The sequence below is a fragment of the Phascolarctos cinereus genome, unplaced genomic scaffold (assembly GCF_003287225.1).
Source record: "Phascolarctos cinereus isolate Bilbo 61053 unplaced genomic scaffold, phaCin_HiC Scaffold_3;HRSCAF=262, whole genome shotgun sequence".
In the NCBI taxonomy this organism is placed as follows: domain Eukaryota; kingdom Metazoa; phylum Chordata; class Mammalia; order Diprotodontia; family Phascolarctidae; genus Phascolarctos; species Phascolarctos cinereus.
In genome coordinates this window covers 7344578-7364507 of record NW_027555736.1, presented here as the reverse complement: position 1 = coordinate 7364507, position 19930 = coordinate 7344578, and the positions used below count along the sequence as shown (strand labels likewise).

The following is a 19930-nucleotide window of genomic DNA, read 5'->3' as shown; positions in this document are numbered from 1 at the left end:
CATTTTCCTCTGTGTGAGATATTATTTCACTAACTGAACCACTAACTTTTGATTTTTCATCAGTATCAGTTTTAGGTCTAGCCCGTAAAGCCATCAAAAATCCTCTCTTTTCATTCTTTTCTATTGTTAATTTGTTTGCCAGATTAAAACCTTGTATCTTTAAAGAAGTTAGCTTCTCATTGGCTTTCCTTGGCAGTCTCTTACCAAGGTTTCTTTTCATCAACTGTTTGTGACACATCTGATTCACTAGGTGGGTCTTTGTTTTTATTACTAGACCTTAACATTATCCCTGTCCCTGCATCTGGAACTGCATTATCAAACGTCTCTGTTAAGTTCTTCACTGACTTCTGTTCAGCGTTCTCTATATCTGACAGATCTGATGAACTTCTTTTTCTTTTATCAGCTGCTTGATTTCTTTTTCTAGGTCTCAAATGTACCCTGTTCTCTGTATTGTTCACTGTGTCCCAAAACATTCTGGACCCACTCTTCAGAGGTTCCTCCACTTCTACTTTTTCTGAGGGTGACAAACTTCTCTTCACACTCTTTTCATGAAGTGATTCTGTATCTTTGTTTTTACTTTTTGATCTTAATGATATGGATATTTGACTCTCATTGTTGAGAAGAAAATCATTTATTTCATCTTCTTCTTTCTCTGTGGTCATACTTCTTGCTTCAGTAAGCAATTCATCACGTTCCATCATAATGTTATCTTCCAGGTTCACTGAATATAACCCATCAATTTTAGAGATATTAGATTTATTTTCTGAAATAAAAAACAGATCAAAAAAATTTAATTACACAAAGCTAGATATCTGATCAGCACATAGATAGTCAACCATGGTTTAAAAAAAAAACCCTAGGTCAAATGCTCAGTCTAAGGATCTATAGATAGGGCGGGGGTCTTTACATTTTTCATTTACCTGAGGGTTTCTAATCAGGGTTTGTCTAGGTGCATTTCCTTTTCACAACCAAGAGATCCTTCTTTTCTCCCTAAGAGAAAGGCTTAATCACTTAATCTTTTGGACCAAGTCTTATTTACCAATTATTATTCATATATTTTTAGTCTAGTTTTTGTTATTTTTCAACAGGATATTAAGGATATTCCTTTTTATCAAAATGAGCTTTTGATTTAGTTTTAAAGTTCTAGCTACACTTGTATCATCCACCATTCATTCCCCACCCTTCCAAAACACAAACACAGTGCAGGGAGAGGTCTGAGACATATGCTAAGGAGATAAAATTGTCCATTCTCTGAAAATATTCCTTAGTGTTATATCAGTTCCAAAAGGTTCCACCAACTTTACTCAAACCTTTTGAATACAAAATATAAATATTTTTACTTACCATCTTCTTCATAAGGATTAGTGCAGATTTTTTTTTGGCATTGGTCCACTGATTGGTCCTAAAAGGATTAGAATGTGTTGATAAATTTAGTGAAATATAATTTTGATTTATTTTCAAATATCATTTATACCATAGAATTTTTAAGGATGCTGCGCTTAATACTATGCTCACCTGAATCATTGCTATTCAAAGGATAGAATTTTATAGTCCTGTTCTTCGAAAGACTTCTCTGATATACATACACGATATCTTAACTTACTACAGTAAAAATTGATTATACCAGTTTCTATTTCAAGAAAACTCTTGTGATGAAAACGAGATGAAGAAAAATTGGCTTCTGCATTGGAGAAATACCCAGATTGATGCCCAGAAGCATTATGAGAGTCCTTATGTATATAATGAAAGGCACCTATAAAGGCAACCAATTTCCCATCATTGTAATAATTTCCCCCCTACTGCAGCCCTAAACTAATAACAACAATCATCTAGATTCCACCTCCAATGTGCAAAAAAAACCCCAAAAAACTTTAATACCTAAATTGTATAAAAAAAACCATTTAATGGTCTTAATTTTTTCTTCTGGAGCAAAATTAATATCTAGTCATCCCTCTTCTGCATGAAAACCCTTCAAATATTTGATATTACTCTAGAATCTGTCTCCTTAGTCTTCTCTTCTCCAAGGCACTCCTGATACATTTTTTTTGAAATTTGACCCTGATTTCTCCCATTCATTTTTTTCAAACTAGCTCACATCTACTTCCAGTTGTCATCACACATGTATAACAATTAAAATAATCATTATTTAGTTGCTGAGCAAAATGATCAGGTTCCTAATTTGCAAGTACTCTCTATAGGAATTAAGTTATTTTCATTGAAATACTTGTGTATGTAATGTGTGTATACATACGTATTACACACACACACACTACACACACATATGTATGTGCAAATTTACACTTAAACTGAAAGTACTGTTTAATCTTTTTTGCTTTGCTTTCTTACAGGATATTTTTTTATTCATTGAATGGCATGCCCTGTGTATGCATACACATGTGTGTGCATCATACACCCCCCCAATACACACACACATACACATGCACATGTGTCTATGCAAAATCACACTTAAACTAAAGGAGCTGCTGGATTACCTTGCTTTCTTGTGGTGACTCATCCATGTTTTCTAATCCAGTATTGTTGATTTCAAAATCGGGTTCCTGTGATTTTGGTTCTGCTTCAAGGTTTTTTGATTCAAACATATCTCTTTTGAATTCTTTCTCTCTTGATGGTTCCAGTAACTTACTGATACCTCCAACTGTCTGAATTTGTACTTCCTGTGGTGACTCTAGTATGTTTTCTGTTATCTTATTTTCTTGATCATTGAATTTTTTTATTGCTGGTCTTCTGAGTATCTCTATTTCTTGCAATTTTTGTGGGTTACTTATATCTACCACTTTTTTTGGAGTCTCCATGAACACAGTAACATCTGTCAAATCTTCTGACTCTCCTTTTATTTTCTTGTGGGTCCTCAGTCTTTTAGTGACTGTCAGGTCTTCCGTCAACTCTGCCTTTATTTTCTTGGGAGACATTGATCTCTTTATACCCAGCAGCTCCTGCGGTGACTCCCCCTTTACTTTTTTGGGAGAGACCCTTGTTAGTCCCTTCACACCAGTTGGCTCTTCTGAGGACTCTCCCTTTACTTTGGGGGTTCTCATTAATTTTTTTATGCCAATTAGATCTTCTACTTCTGCTTTTCTGGACATCTTCATTTTGATGTCTGTTAGATCTTCTAGTGACTCTTCTCTTACTTTTTTAGATCTCATGAATTGCCTCATGCCAGTTAGATCGTCTCCTGACTCTTTTTCTTTAGGAGTCCTCTCTACCAGTTTGATGCCTGTTTGATCTTCTGCTGGTTTTACTTTTGACATTTTTGAAAGCCTTCTAAAACCTGTTAAGTTTTCTACTACTTTTGACTTTTCCTTAGGAACTGTCATATTCCTAAGACCTGTAAGTTTTTCTACTCCTTTCGGTTTTCTTCTAAGTTTCCCTAGGCCACCTGCTGTATTTTCTATTGGTTCTATCTTGGGGATTTCATTAAACTTCTTAATACTCACTGAATATTCTGGATTGCATTTTTGCTTTGATGTTTCAACAGACTTCTTGACAACTTCCACATCTTCTATTAAATGTTCCTCCTTTTCCTTAGGTGTTCTTATCAGTCTCCTGGTCATGGTCAGATCTTCTACTGATCCATGTTTCTGGTCTAGTTTGATTAGAAGGGATTTGTTGATGTTTCTATCTTTGATTGGTTCTAGCATTTGTTTTGGAGTAGTCGTCCTAAGCTCCTTGAGGCATGTATGGTTTCTGGAAGTTGTACATTTTTCTTTTGAATATGCACAAGTTGATCTCTGAGGCCTACCAGATCTTTAGACGGCCCTTTCTGCTGAAGAGGCTGCTTAACGTTCATATTTTGGTTGCTTTTTTCCTTAGAAGAACTCATCATCATTCTTTCATTGCCTCCCACCTCCTCCTCCTCTGATTCCACCTTGTCCTTAGGAGTTCCCATCAGTCTCTTGACCACTGTCGTCAGATGCTCGACAGAGCCACATTTTCGTTTAGGAGTTTTCATCAGCTGCTTGGGAAGATCCTCTGCCTCAGTTTGCTGCTCTACTGTCCTCATCAGCTTCTTTTGGACTTCACCTTGCTTTGGGGCTGTCCCAAGATTTTCCTGAACAGAATTTGCATCATCCACAGCAGACTCTGCCACTTTGTTTTCTTCGTCTTCTTTTAGTTCTGCCACCATGGATGTTGGAGTTGCCATAGGCACTCTGATGACAATTAGGTCTTCTGTTTTTCTTTTTCCCTTTGGGGTTCTTATTACTTTCTTCATGCCTCCTGGCTCATTGATGTAATTTGGTGTTACAGTTCCTGGGGCAGCCTGAAAATCTAGAGACACAATACCTGGCTTTATACTTATTTTATTGGCTCCTGTTGGAGAGTACTCTTCATTTTGTGATCTTGATTGCTTTATGATTCTTGTTGGCTGGTCAGTGACAGGTGGCTCTTTATTTGATTTTCTTTTTAAGGAAGTTGTGACTAACTGACCTGACAATTTTGGTTTTTGATTCCTTAGGTCTATATCTATTGCATTTTCTTTTTCTTTTTCCACTTTGTAGGCTACTTCAGTCGCTCCTTTGATGTTAAAAGTGTTGGCCCGTGAATTTGATGTTATATGTGTAGCTGTAGCTGATGTTATTACTGGATGATGTTCTGCCATACTTGTCCTACTTGGCTCCACAAATTTCCTAGATATTTTTGGTGTAGCCCTGTTTACATTTCCACTTTCAAATTTTTCTTCCATAGATATAACTTTTTGATCTAGTGGTGGTGTTTTAATTCTGCCAAGATACGGTGTTGATACATTTTCCTTTGATGTACAGGTTTTCACCTTTTTCGAACTCGGTGTTAATATTTTGGGGTCTACATCGACTTCTTGAAGTGGAGTCTTTGTTATTTCATCACTTCTAATTTCAGAGATCTCCTTTAGGGTTTTAACGATTTCATCATTGTCTACCCGTCGCTGCCGGTTTCTTGGGGAACGGCGGCATGTAATGCTCTGGCCATATAGCTGTTCTGTTGTGTTGGAAATAGTAGGTATCAATCTCTCTGCTGTAATAAATGACAGAATAAAGATAATTATGAAACAAAGACCATGCCTCCGCTCAGCAATCTAGGCCCTCATTCTTCTTTATGGATTAAAGGTCTACCCCAATTATTGTTTTGTAGTCTTGTGTTTTCCTGGCCAATGATAATAATATTTAGTAAGATGATGCAAATCTGTGCCTATCCAGGTTAAATATATATATATATATATATATGTTGCATTACATGTAATTATAATATATAGACATACGTAACTTAAAGTTATGGCTAGTTTGGTTGGAATACAGAGTACATGAAGGACAGCAATCTGAAATGAAGTGGGTTTGGGGAGTTTGCATTTAATCCTAAAGGATGAGGAAGCCAACTAAAGATTCTTGGGCATTCTAATTACTATGGGTTAGATCTCCACTTCAGGAAAATAATTTTGAAAACTGTGTGAAGGGAAGGATTGTGAAGAGGAGGCCAATTAGGAAGCTATTTTAGCAGTTAAGGGCTAGAGGCAATTAGGTCCTAAAAGTAGAGTGTTGGCCACTTTAGTAGGAAAAAAGGGATAAATCCCTTTATCCTTGGAAAGAGAACTGACAAGACTTGCAGTTACTAGATGGGACTGGGGTGAGATTGAAGAATCAAAGTTTCTTTGTATAGCTGCTAAATATAACTTACAAGAAATGTTTAAATCGTATCACAAGAATGTCTAAACTATGTTTGGATGTTGGCTCTCCTTATTCATCATAAAGTAAAAATTCTACACGGATGGGTCATGTCATTGTGATTCAGTGAGGGCCCAGCCCTTCGGATTTGAAAGTTAACTACAGCAACTCATGAAACCTCTACTGGCGTGGCAAGGCCTTATATTTGACATGGGGCTACAAATACAAATCCTAACTTGCCATTCCAAAGTTTCACAGAAGAAGAAAAAAAGGAAAACCAACCACTAAAGTAATTATCTGATCTCTGTTCTAAAGAGTCTTCATCTCCTGAAGAAGACTTGTGTAAAGTTGTACCAATCTCAGGAGACGCGTTTGCAGTTTTCTGTTTGATAGGGGTTTCAAACATGTCTGCTAATCCTATTAATGAGGAAAATAAGTAATATTAATGTATGTAATAAACACATAGAATATCATATATGCATATGTACTGTATATATTACAGATTTTTACTAAAAAAGTCCTATTCCACCTTCTTCCAACAAGAAAACAATGCAACAGAGTCCCCTTCCATTCTATTCATAAAGAGATCTCTTCTCAAAGTCCAGGGCACTCAATCAATCTAGATGCAAACTCTTGACTCTCATTCCTACTTCAAACAATGCAACAGACTCCCTCTGCTCATTATGCATAATGATTTCTTTTCAAAGTCCAAGGCCCCCTACCTAGGCTGCAAACTCAACTCTTCTTTCCTGCTTCCTTCCACTGGCTTTTGGTTCTTCTTGACTGGCATTTAGGCCAGTCTCTCTGCTTCTCTTGTTCTATTGAGTCACAACCACCTTTATTCTTCCCTTGACCACATACCACAAGATAGAGCCCTAGCCCTGCCCAGAGGCGTAACTATGCCAACTGAGAGTTATCATGGGGCTAGTTTGTTTGTAGCTGAAAAGATAGGCTATCCCACCAGATCCGATTACAACAACTGGCCAGGACCTCTAAAGAATGTGTGCTCCCCATTCTGCAGGAGTTATGGAGCATTTCTCTCAGTTCTTTTAAATTTGTGCTTCTACAAACACATTTTGGCAGGCAGTCTCAATCTGCCTGCCTACATGACATTCTCATAGCCTTCTGTGCACACTTTTTCACCTGTTAAATCCTCATTCATATCCATCTTAGGGTTTAATACAAAGTTGTTCAGCATCCTACAGGGCCGTATAGGCACAGTCACTTTTTCAGTATGAGCTCTCCCAATCACTATGGTGCAGGGAGAATTTGCGTGGCCTGTGCTAAAGTGATTCTGTGCGTGGTTTGCAGGCTTCTCCTGTAAAGTAAAAAGAAACATTTCATAAATAAATTCAGTATTTCTTAATGTTTCCTCAGATGACATTCATAAGTACACAAGTGTAAATGTGTAATACACACATATGATATATATATATATACATATACATATCCACACACACACATATATTATGTATATATATAACATGCACACACACACATGTAAAAATGATTCCCACATTTCTGTAATGTACCTTGACCTTGGGGGTTAATCTTTTCTGCTTTTTTATTATTCTTCTCTCAAGACCATGTTTTATAACAACGTGTGCTTGTGGTTTTTTAGTACCTAATCTCACCACATCTGCCCAAGAGTGTACAACTGTTAAGAAAAGTAACAATTAATAAAAATAAAATTCATTCAAACAGAAGATAAATGAACATTTTTTTGGATAAAACAATCAACAAAGAGAAAAACAAACCTCCCTAAACAATGATATCTTCCCTATTTCTAGTCACCCAACCAACTTCAAAGCATTCTCTCCCCCACTTTCTTGCTGGATACATCCAGCCAAATTTTGCCATTTATCTCTTCTCTCTACATCTATCATGTCAACTCCTCTTTTCTCTTGACTCACAAATACCACCAGGTACTATATGTAAAAGCTCCCCCCCCATTCTCACTGCAAACTGATTTGTAACAGGTGCCTAATTCCTGTTTTCCCTCCTTTTAATTTCTCTTTCCTACAGTAGTTGCCAAAGTGATTTTTGCTAAACCTAGTACATAAGTCTTACCCATCATGTCTCAACTCCTTCCTGTTATTCTTGACAAACTTTAAGCAGCTATCACTCCCACGAGATTACTAACTTTTCCAGCCTTGTTTTATTTACACCTTTTACCTATAGCCCCACACACAGCTCTCACTGCCTGATCTGGTCACATACTGGCCTTCTTACAGTTCCTCCTACATCTGTTTCCTGTGTTGTAGGCTGTACATCTTAAGCTCTTTGAAGCCAGGGGACTGCCTGTGCCCTGTTTGTAAAAACCATCTTAAAATTATTCCCTGTTCAAATACCCATGATATTGGCTTTGGATGCACCGCTTCTCCTCTTAGCGTAAATTGTCTGCAGCGTATCAAACTGGCTTCTTCTTCCAGAGGAGGATCTCCTCGGGAGTGATGGTGTGCTCACAATCTTGTGGGGCTGGATGGTCTGGATTTCGGGAATAGATGTTGCTCTCTCGTCCAGTAATTTTGAAAGGGAATTGTTATCCCTGCCCCGTGCAGACTTCTTCTTAATACTAAAAGTGGCTGGAAGTTCTTGTGATGGGTCTTTTGTATGTAGTATCCCTTCCACTAGACTGTCGGAAGGCTCTTTTTCTGGTGGTTTAGAATGCGTCTGCTGAAATGGACATTTTTATACAGTTTATAAATGACAAGATCTGCTGTGGTTCCCTAATAAATAACTGAATATGCCCAAGGTGCATCAAAAGCCTGTGACAGACATTTCATTTGAGTCTGACAACAACCCTTTGAGGGCTAATCCTACAGAGACTATCTCTGCAAAGGTGCCCCTTCGAGGCTCAATGAGCTTTGGGGACAAAAGTCTCCCCCAGCTGCCAGTTAGCAGTGAGACGGATATAGCCACACGTATGTCTCTTTATAACAACGATGCCAGCCACCATCAGTCCTGAGCACATTAGTTTAGGCCTTGCCTTCCTAGCAATGAGAGCTACGCTACCCCAAAGTTGGAAAGGATTGCTTCTTCCCCAAGGCAATTAAGAGGTAGACGAGGTCCTCGAACAAAGCCTGCCTGGCCACTTGTTAGGAATGCTGTCAAGTTCACTGGTTTGCTGTAGATGGGGCCCCTGCCGTCAGCTCGAAAAGAATGGAGTTTTCCATCATTACTAGAGCTCAGTGCTTCACATTAACTGTCTACCACCACCCAGTGGCAGCAACCATAACTACAGGGATATACCCTTCAGAGGGTTGCTTGGCAAAGCAAAGAACTTTCTCTTTTCCCAATGACCCTAGGAAATAGGGACTATATTACTTGCCCCTAAGTATAAAACTAATAGCAGCAGCACAAAGCAGAAGCTGAACATGTTTAGAGTCTGAGGGCCTTACAATGTACATGTCACCTCCCTTTGGTGCTCTGAGGTCTTGCAAGTTTAGGGTCTGATTAAGTCAGTGTATAATAGGCAAAAAAAGTTTTGCTTCTTTTGTGAATCACATACTATGTATGATGGCAAATGTTAAATGAGATTTTATGTCTCAGACTTTTATTAAACACTGCAATAACCATAGCAGACCTAGAGAAACTCAGGGCACTCAAGCGTCTTCACACATCTTCTATATCAAGACCTGATGCTCCCCTTGTATGCTGGAATACCTCGAGTCCCTAGTGTATGAGAAGCCAACATAACAGTAAATAACTGAACTCTCTCCATTTAAAAAGATATTCAATAGGGTATCACTTGTGAAGATAGGATAATATATACCACTACTTGTTAAAAATGCAGTTAGGGTATGGATCATAGAGAAATGCATAATTTAAATTATAGACAAATTAAATAATCCTTGTCTAAAATACTGTACCTTCATTATTGACTTTCTTGGGACATAGGTTCCAGATGATGTTTTTCTCGTCTCTGGGCTTTCTCCTTTTTTAAGAGGTGTATTGGGAGGTAAATTTTCATCAAATAATTCAGGTCTCAGAAGGGCTCCAAATGAAACTCTCCTCCTTTTCGCACATGATTCATTATTCTCAGTAACATTATCTTAAAAAAAAAGTATAGATATTTGTATACACATTCTCTCTATATATACATATATATCTGTATATATGTGTGTGTGTGTGTGTGTATAATATATATATATACATATACATGTTTAATGTACTTAGCTCTACACACTGAATACCACAAAAAAGATATGAATACACACACATCATAGCCTGAAACAAATTGGAATGTGAAGGAGCTTTCCAAAGACTTCTCGAGAGGATGTTCTGTGTTGCCTAGAATCCAACTCTGAATCACTCCTGGAAAGCACTGTTAAAATATGTCGAGGGGGCTTTGGGAGCAAAAGAATTAAGTGTTGCCTTTCCAATGTCCTCCTCCTGATGGCATCTTTGGATGGGTTATCAGTTATCAATGACCCTAAAAATTTAACTTTTCATTATCCAGATCTGTTGAGGAGACAGGCCATCAATAATTTTGAGAGGGAAGGAAGTGAGAGCTGATCAACTTGCATCAGAAAAACTCCCTTTGGCTACAAAATAAGAACCCAAACTAAATGTATCTTATAAACATGTTTACATATAGACTACCCAGACTACTACACGCAAATGGCAGAAATGTAAAATCTCTTTAAAAAATTAGGATTTACCCAGTTTATCAGTACTTGAATCAGAAGAGGAGTCAAAATCACTGATATCAAAGTCACTGATATCAGGTGATACACAATGAGGTCTCTCATCAACTTCATCCTCATCTAACGATTTGTTAGGGGTTTCATCATCATCTTGGGGAGTTAATTTTGGAAGAAACGTTGACGAGTTCTTTGTGGAATCTGTAGAGGAGTTACTAGGTCTGGGAGAAATATATGTGGTAGATACTTTCATTTCCGACAAGCCCTTGAAACATGGTTCATCTTCAGTTTCTTTTAACATCTGTTCTGAATTTGAAGCTTTCTTTGGATTCCTAAGTTGGTTACCGCCACTGTTCTTCTTTCCCTTTGGGATTCCTTTATTTTCAGCCAAATCTACAGATTCGCCTGTGCGAATCTCAATAGGTGAACCCCCTCTCTTGAGTTTGGGCAGTAGGCCATGGCCACCACTCCCCAAGAAGCACATGTCGGGCCTCTTGGTTTGGGACCGGAGTGTGTGAAGAGAGGATTGACTTTGGGCATCTCCCAGGGGCCCCCGAGGGGCTGACCTCCTCCTCTTGTCCTCTTTCCCGCGGCCCTCACTATATTTCCCTGAATTCTCAGCGGGTTGCTCTTCGCTCTTCCTCCATTTTGAGGGCATGCTCAGTTGCTGTGATTGCTGGTCTTCTTTATCAAGGAAGTTTTCATCCAACTGTAACAAAGGGTTGTTACAGAAGGGGTCTTTGGGTTCTTTTTCGCCATCACTACTGTTATCGTTGGACCCATTGGAGACAGTGACACACCTTACGGTGCTGGAGTTGGGCGAATGAAAAAACTCTGCTTCGCACTCTGCATCATCCCTACTTGAGGGCCCTGGTTTTCTACGGCTATCGTGCAGATCGGCTGTTGGTTGGCTCTGGGCGTCTGAGTCATCTTTCCTCAGGCCAAAAAGTTCACTGAAAGGAGAGAAAATGTCTTCATTCATCCCTGGATGTTTGGGAGTCGAAAAAAGACTCAGATCTCCTCCACTACCTTCAGCTGCTACATGGTTGGAGACAGTGTTTTCAGTGATGTCTGTGGCACCTTCCGTCAGTTCTTTGGTTTCTAAAGTTAGCATTATCCCTGTGAGAAGGTCTTTCACATTATCTAAATCAGCATCAGCATGCTTTTTAGATGTATTTGGTCTTACAATATTTTCTTCAGTGTGTTTCATAGGGATATTTCCAAAAGACACATGGTCTACATCTGTATTAAAACACACACACACACACACACACACACACATGAGAAGGCTTGAAAATATCTTCTTCGAATATATTAGTACTGGTAATTAGTCAATTGTATTAACAATTAATTAGTAATTGAATACTTGAAAATAAAATGAAAAACCTCCCTCAAATTATTGCTTTTTTTAAGTCTGTCTATAAACAAATTCTTAAAAACAAAAAAACCTCCCTCTCTCTTTCCCCTATGAATTTAGTCATGTTTCCACCAAATGGGTTCATATATAACATGTATACTCTATTATACAACAATAGCCTAAGTTAAGAATTAATTTTCTGTTTATATTGAAGGTCCTTCTCGTATACTTGTTAGCACAATTGCACATACAACATTTATATAAATAGTATGAGTTCTCAGTAAATGTTTCATTTTCCAAGAGGAAAACAACATGTAAACAAACACTGTTGAGGACCCTGTATAGTTTCACAACTAGGCTAGCTGCAAATGAAGCAGCTTCACTACAAACCCAACAAACAAAACCCATTATAAAATCCTAATTAATGATTGCCTCTCTCCCAAACCAAATCTTGTCCCTCCCCCGACCCCTTTCTCTATATACACTATATGCTAAAGTATAGCTCATATACTTGTATAAAATGATCCTAACAAGATTAGCTAAGCCTCTCTCTAACCTCTAACCCCGGCCCCCATCCCCACCCCATTATCTGGCTCCAGGCCAAAATGTTAAGTAGTACTTAGAATTTAATTTATTTTTTTTTCTGCATTTAGTTTCAGTTCTAACCTATTGCTGAACAAGGTTCTACTATTCTTTCCCCCCATCAAAAAAAAAAAAAAAACATAAACAAGGAAACAGTTACTGACCAGGGCTCAAAACTGAGGTACTTCGGGATGGCGTTGCTATCACCTATGAATCGGTACAGGTGCTAATTAATGAATTAATGTTTACATGTACTTTGTGACTATAAGGAGAATACCTCTATTATAAAGATACCATGCCCCTTCCTCCCCATGCCCCCTTATCAAGTTAATTCCCATGATAAAGCTAAACACCCATTATTTTAATGAATAAGTAAACTGTTATAACTTTGTTGTAAAATTCTTTGAATCTCAAGGTACATATACATTGTTCTGATTGCTTACAACATGCATCATATTCTACATAAGTTTTTATTGAACTTATTTTTGCATCGATCAAGTAGGGTCCACCTTATAAGAAACAACCTCAGACTTCAAAAAGATGACCAAGAAAATATCTGATTAATATCTGAATCTTTTTACAAATGTCAGTGTTAAAATCATGAATTCTAAGTGTTAGCAACAGAATTAAAACTGTCAACCCCATGTCTAATTAGACATGAAAAGCCCAGAAGAATTATTGGAAGACCTCTAGAATGTCAAAATAGAAAAACATTATACTTTCATAACTCTTACCTCTTTGTTTTTTGTTTCTGAAGTCCTTCTTGGCTTTCTTTCATTTTGAAAGCCATATTCATATTCAAATCTGAAGAGGGTTAAAGGTAAGATGGTTTAAAAATAATGATTTTTAAATGTTGCATTGAATATCTGGCCAATCAAGCTAATTGTCACCTAATGATGTACATACATAATACAAAATACTATACATGCACATGCATATAAAATTATTAGCTTAAAAATTAGCAGCTGGCTTTCATACTAAAAGGATAATTAATTATACTTGGCTTTTTCTTTCCTTTTAGAATTCAAAGGCATATATTTGATTACCTATTTAATAAAGGAACTCATGATTATGGCCTTGATTTTGTGAAGAAAGGAGGCAGCCGGGCTTCTTTGCCAAAGATGGGATTTTAACTGAAACTTGAAGAAACCCAGGGAAGCCAGGAGGTGAAGATGAGAAGGAGGGAGTGGGAGTGTTCCAGGCATTTGGTGGGGGGAGGACGGAGAGCGGGGGAGAGAAGGATGGTTAAGATAAATGCTTAAAAAGTCAAGGGTATGTCTTGTTTAAGGAACAGCAAAGTAAGGAGAATAATCATTTGACGGCAGGGTGTGTGTGTGTGTGTGTGTGTGTGTGTGTGTGTGTGTGTTTGGAGGGAGGTTTGGTAGGAATGGTGCAATTTAAAGACAGGAAAGGTCTTCAACTTATAAGATGTAGGGTTTAAACTAGTTTGTAAGAATGGAAAGGAGAGATCTTTTTGTAGGTCAGGTCAGTAACACAACAAATCACAATCCAAACTGATAAATTAAATAATTGCTGCTTTAAAAATCTTTTGCATGACAGTATAGCAAAATAAGTCACTATAGCTAAGACAAGAGAGGAGGAAAGCTGGTTTTGAGACTGCTCCCTACTTGCCCACTTAAGTGTGTCCCATTCCTTTCCTTTTCAGTGTCATCAGTGCATCTCTTGAGACTGTAACTGCACCAGATGATCTGCACAGCAGCAGCAGACCCAGCATTGGAAGAGGGAAGTTTCTAATATGATGCTAAATCCTAAGTCTGGACCAAACTACAGAACACTGAAGCCAAACGAAATATGACTTTGATTAACCACAAGCCAATTAATTGGAGGCCAGTTGCACTGACCCATTATGAACACATGCCACCTTGAAACGGTTCTAACTAATCCAAATCTGAACACATCGTTCTCGTTGAGGTCTATTCAAGAAAAGTTTCTCCTTATCAGTGAGGGGCTTGGTTTGCCTTTCAATGTACTCTCTATTTGTCTTCTCTTTAAAAAATTTAATAAGACTCTTGACCTACCCCAAATCGAACACACACACATATACATATATACACACATGCTCATCCAGATAGATAATTCTCCTTATCTTAGTAACAAAGTTAATAAAGATGTCTGAAATAGGTAACTATGAAATTAACACTAGAACTACTATGATAGATGCTGTGTATGTGTGTTATGTGTGTGTGTGTATGTGGGTATGTGATAGAAAGAGAGGGAGAAAGAGAGAAAGAGAAAGATCTTGCCAATTTCACCTACCGAAATGACCGATCAATTATGGTAATTAAATCTCCGTGTTCAAGCTTTATCGGACGACAAAAGGTAGATCCATTTAACCGAGTTGGAATTGTAGAATTTAAATTAGTCAGTATGGCCTAAAAATGAGACAATTTTAGTAAATAAAACTGAAATATATATAAGAAGCAAAACGAAACTCAGGTCAAACCATACTTGCCTCCTTAAGTTGTAGATTAAATTCAATCTTGCATTGCTGCTTGGGTACTACTGGAAGCTGAAGCTGGATATCGCATTCAGTATCCCTTAATTCAATTTTAAAAGAATGTTTTACTTATAAGAATTTCAGATAAAAAGCTAATTTTGACACAAGTTTTGATATTACTATTGATACCCCTTCACACTAAATGGCAGAATGAAAATATCTTTTAAAAATGAAAAAGCTCTTCATTCTTTTATGGGAGTAGTATTTAAATAATCAGCATTTATTTATTAAATGCCTGTTGCCTACTGTGTGCCAGGCTCTGTGCTCGGTGCTATTGGGCACCCCAAAGCAAGCTTTCAAAGCAGAAGCAATTAAAACTTGGGAGAAACAACCTTCATTTTCATTCCAGGAAATTAGAATTCTGCCTCCTTAACACTCATTCCCTGTTGATCTTGAGAATGTACTGGTTAGTTAAGTAGGATTTTTGGTTTTTTACAAAGCTATAAAAATGTTGGCTAAGAAACTGCTACTATCTAAGGCAAACAAGGGACTAGTACACTACAAAAAAATAGAAAAAAAACCTAACATATTGGGCACAGTCTGCAAACCCTACTAAAGGGGAGTCCTCCCCGCAAAGTTACCTAAGAAAAGTTGAGGCCACAGAGTGCCTTTATTTAGGGAATCCAGTTTCTTCCCTTTTTTTAATCAAACTTGGCAGAGAATGTATGTGTGTGTCTAAGCAAATATGTTATGTTATAAAATTGGTTATAAAGTATCAACTTTTAAGAGATTGCTATAAAGTTACTTTCATCACTATCAGTGTCAAAGAAAGACATTGGTTCAATTCTTTCCCTAGTACTTTCAAAATTATCTCATAAATGTGATTTAGGAATTGGGGTTCTCTAGGTGGAACAGTGAAAAGTGTTAGCCTGGAGCCAGGAAGACCCTTCAGGTTTCATAGGGATTCAAAACACTAAGTCACTTTAACTGTTCTATCTCTGCCTCTGAATTTCCTCAACTATAAAATGGGCATAAATCTATCAAGCAAGATATCTTGCATGGTGCCTGATTTGTAATAGGTAATATAAAAATGCTAGCTAACATCAAAGTTCTGTCAATGGACCAATATATGCTTTTAAGGAGTTAAAAAAAAATCATAGCTTGCTACTGCCACCACCTGCTGTCATGTGGTAAACAAAGTACTTTTGCGAGCAACAAAATTTCTGCCTTACATCAGGAAATTATCTTAGTTTGATCTATCTTAAAAGCAAAGCAACCATGGTGGTAATTATGTGAATAAAGGATGAGTTAGCAAAAAATTATTACTCTATGTGGGTGCCCTAGGCTGTCTTTTCCAAAGCTAGGGGGCTGCATGCAGAATTGTATCACCTTAGGTGAAAGTGGACATAATTTTGATCCAACTAAATTACACTAAAAATAGTGAAGGGCTTCCTCTCTCCCATGTGGCAGAGGGATTTCTGACAAGCAGGTACTCTGGTCTCCTTTCACTAGACAAGAATTCTCTGGGCCTTGAATTCAATTGAATTTTAAAGGACAGGGTTGCTTAGGTAGGCTGGGCAGTTGCACATATTCAAGATTTAGGACATGATTTTGATGAACACATTCAAACATTTTTAATTCCCTTTAGGGATATTATACTAAGGTTTAGAAAATGCATCAAATGTTTCAGTCTCTGCCAACATCAGTGTATGTTTGACACATTTCCAACAAAAGAGGGAAAGTTTAGGCTTAATTTCCCACTTAAAAAAAATTATACAGTTTTATCAAGATTTTTAATGTCAAAACTTCTTTACAGTGTGAGAGAGGATCAACCATGGGGGTGAGGGGCAGAAAATAAAGTAAAAAAGAATAAGGCAGAAATAAAAAAGGAAATTTCAAAGAAGGGACAAAGCCAAGTGCTGGCCTCTCAACAACATTCCTGTTTTGCTATGACATCACTTTAGTCATCAAAGTAAGAATAAGGATTTTTAGCTCTCACCTTCCAAAATAACAAGCAGTTTTGTTTAATGGATACCGGAAACCATCAGCCCCCTGACTTTTTAATAACAATAATATATCCAAAAGTATTCATTTTACGAACTAGAATAAAACCTGAAAAAAAAATTAATTTTACCCATCACTTCACAAGAAACAATTTACAAACAGTTCCACAAAGACTCACAATGGAAAAAAACCCAAAAGCCCTCAAATTGCCTTTTTACAGAGCTGTAATAGTCAGCAAGCTACCTTGAGTGACAAGGTGGAAGTGGGCTGTCCTCACCCCCCCACCCCAGGTTAGATGTCAGAATAGGAAGAACAAGGGGGCAGCCAGGTTAGATGGCTCAGTGGAGAGAGCCAGGCCTGGGCTCATGAAGACTCATCTCCCTGAGTTCAAAATCCAGGCTCAGATACACCTGTTTGCCTCAGTTTCCTCATCTGTAAGATGAAGAAGGGAATGGCAAACCGCTCTCTACTCAGTATCTGTGCCAAGAAGACCCCCAAAAAGCTCAGGACCAGTGCACTGGTCACCACTGAACCCCAAACAAAAGAACAGATGACGATGAGGTGTCCAAAGACACCCCCAACAATGATCCCTGACAGCTGGGCAGGCAGCCCACCCAAAGCCCAGGGGCTGGTGAATCAGTCCCAAGCCCTGGTCAGTTTCAGGGAGGAGGGTGGGGGTCCTGTAACCCAGGCCCTTCCCTAATTAAGGGCACAGCCTGGGGAGACTTCCCCCACTAACACCTTCCCAGGAAGAGTGACAGACTGACCTTTGGTCAGCGTACCAGACACACTGACCCTTCCATAATTCAAAACTGATCTACCCTGGGGACCCCTGCTGCTGACCACCCCCCCATTTTAACCCCCTACCTTATTCTGCCCGGAAGATGGAACTGCTCCAGGGCCTGTCAGCCAGAAATGATCTGGGCAAAAGTAGGAGCCTGGGCTCAAGGAGAGGCCCTGTGAAGTCTCACAAGGGGCCTCCCGCAGGGGGGCCAGCCTCCGAGATCACAATGCAGGGAGGTGGGGGATACAGGAAACTAGAGTCCTTGAAGTCCTTTTAATAAGAATAATATATCCAAAAGTATTCACTTTCACAATAGAATAAAAATCTGAAAAAAAGAATTTTAATTTTACCCATCACTTCAGAAGAAACAATTTACAAACGCTTCTACAAACAGTTCTATTCTTCCTTGTGAAAAAAAAAAAAGATTCACACTGGAAAAAAGAGCATAAAAGCACTCAAATTGCCTTTTTACAGAGATGTAATAGTCAGCAAGCTCTCTGGAGTGACAAGGTGGTAGTGGGCTGTCCTCATCCCCCACCTCAGGTTAGATATCAGAATAGGAAGAAGAAGACGGCAGCCAGGCTAGTTGGCTCAGTGCACAGCGGTGCTGGGCTCATGAAGACTCATCTCCCTGATCAAATTCAGCCTCAGATACACAACACTAATTGGTAGCCCCTGGGCAAGTCACTTTACCCTGTTTGCCTTAGTTTCCTCATCTGCAAGATGTAGAAGGAAATGGAAAACCACTCTCCTCCCAGTATCTCTGCCAAGAAGACCCCAAACAAGCTCAGGAACAGTGGAGTGGTCATCACCCAATCACAAACAGACAGAGGATGAGGTGCTGTCCAAAGTCCAACGCCCCACCATGATCCCTGACAGCTGGGCAGGCAGCCCCTCTCAAGCCCGGGGGCAGGTGGATCAGTCATCAGATTGGGGGGGCGGTCCGTAGCCCTGGTCAGTTTCAGGGAAGGGCGTGGGGGTCCTGTGACGAAGGTCCTTCAGGGGTACTTCCCCCCAGTGACATCTTCCCAGTAGTGTGTCAGAGCGACCCTTGGCCAGCGCACCACACACGCAGACCCTCCCGGTATTCCAAAGGGAAGGACGCTGGGGACCCCCTGCCGCGGACTACACCGCTTAGAGGGCTGTGCGGCAGAAATGGCAGGGGCGGGACCCAGAGCCCCTTAAGGAGGGGCCCTGTGACGTCACACGAGGGGGCTCGGACACGCCAGAATGGGGAGCCCACCTCGTGATCACAATTTGGGGAGCGCGAGGTGGGGGCTTCGCACCTGGAGCCCCGGACAAGGGGAAGGTCAATACATGGGGATACGGACAGACCGGGGGACAGAGGGGCCACAGACCGGACACTCGAACCCGGGGACAGAGGGGCCACTGACCGGACACTCGGACCCGGGGACAGAGGGGCCACTGACCGGACACTCGGACCCGGGGACAGAGGGGCCACGCAGAACGACCGATAGCCGTCGGTGCACCAGCGGGCCGTAGCCTCACCTACCTGCCTCATGTCCTCCCCGCGGTCCGCGGCCGCTCGCTCCACCAGTCGATCCTCCTCGGACCCAGGTCAGTTTGACGTGTATTCCTCTCTTTCCCCCTCCTCCTCCCTCTGCTTCCCTCTGCCTCCCACTGCCCCCAGCTGTCACTCTTGCTTCAGTCCCATGTGTCCCTCCGCCGCTACTACACCACGAAGCACCGGATCCTTCCGCGTCCCCTCCCGTGGCACATACCAACCCCCCTGCCCCACCAGCAATTTCCCGTAGCTCGGGCCTCCTAGGCGCCTGAGGATCAGGGGCCGAGATTGAGGGTCAGGATTGAAGCATCGCGCTCCCGACCCCAAAACTGAGAGCCGACGAAAAGTAATCCCAGACCTGGCGTTGGAATTCAAGTCAAAACATCAGTTCGAATTCTGGCGCCAAAGACTGTGATTGGTTAGGGGGCGGAGCCCATCCTGCTATGGACCAATGGACAGCGGATGAGGCGGGGCCTCGCGAGCGTTGACGCAAGACCCAGAAGGTGGGGTTAGACCCAGAGATTGACAATACCCATGGGCCCCGCCCCCGAGAGAGGGAGCAGCTAGTCTTCCTCTGCCTTCCAACCTCTCCAGGTCCTTCTGCGGCATTCACCTGCCCACGGGCAAAGTGCCTGGGGGCCGGCGAGGGGCTGCCTTTATAGCCCCAGTGGCTGGCCTTGTCGCGGAGGCTGGAGTCCGTCACCACTGATGTCAGGGGGCCGCCCAGGCAGGGCCACGCCCCCCCTCCTGCAGAATACCGGGACTCAGCGCCGGGCCCGGACCCCAGACGTTGGGCTGGAGGGGTAAACTGAGGCTCTCTTCGGCCCTCCTCAGAGGGAGCAGCACTGAGCGCTCCTCCCCTCCAGAGGGGAAACTGAGGTTGGAGAGGGGCAGGCAACTTTTCTAGGACTGCTCTGAGC

The 19930-nt window shown here is 40.5% G+C and overlaps 1 protein-coding gene across 1 annotated transcript; it reads right to left on the bottom strand.

Annotated features, from left to right (window-relative positions):
• Positions 1-102: 102 nt before the first annotated feature.
• Positions 103-19634, bottom strand: MKI67 (marker of proliferation Ki-67). The gene is given in 17 exon segments (XM_020978238.2): positions 103-763; positions 1345-1402; positions 2493-3677; positions 3680-5010; positions 5937-6071; positions 6798-6972; positions 7187-7311; positions 8006-8330; positions 9527-9708; positions 10319-11542; positions 12404-12446; positions 12974-13043; positions 14517-14632; positions 14713-14797; positions 16697-16809; positions 17569-17810; positions 18999-19634. Coding segments are annotated over 10 exon segments (5271 nt in total). The 5' UTR covers positions 11511-11542; positions 12404-12446; positions 12974-13043; positions 14517-14632; positions 14713-14797; positions 16697-16809; positions 17569-17810; positions 18999-19634; the 3' UTR covers positions 103-200.
• Positions 19635-19930: the final 296 nt, after the last annotated feature.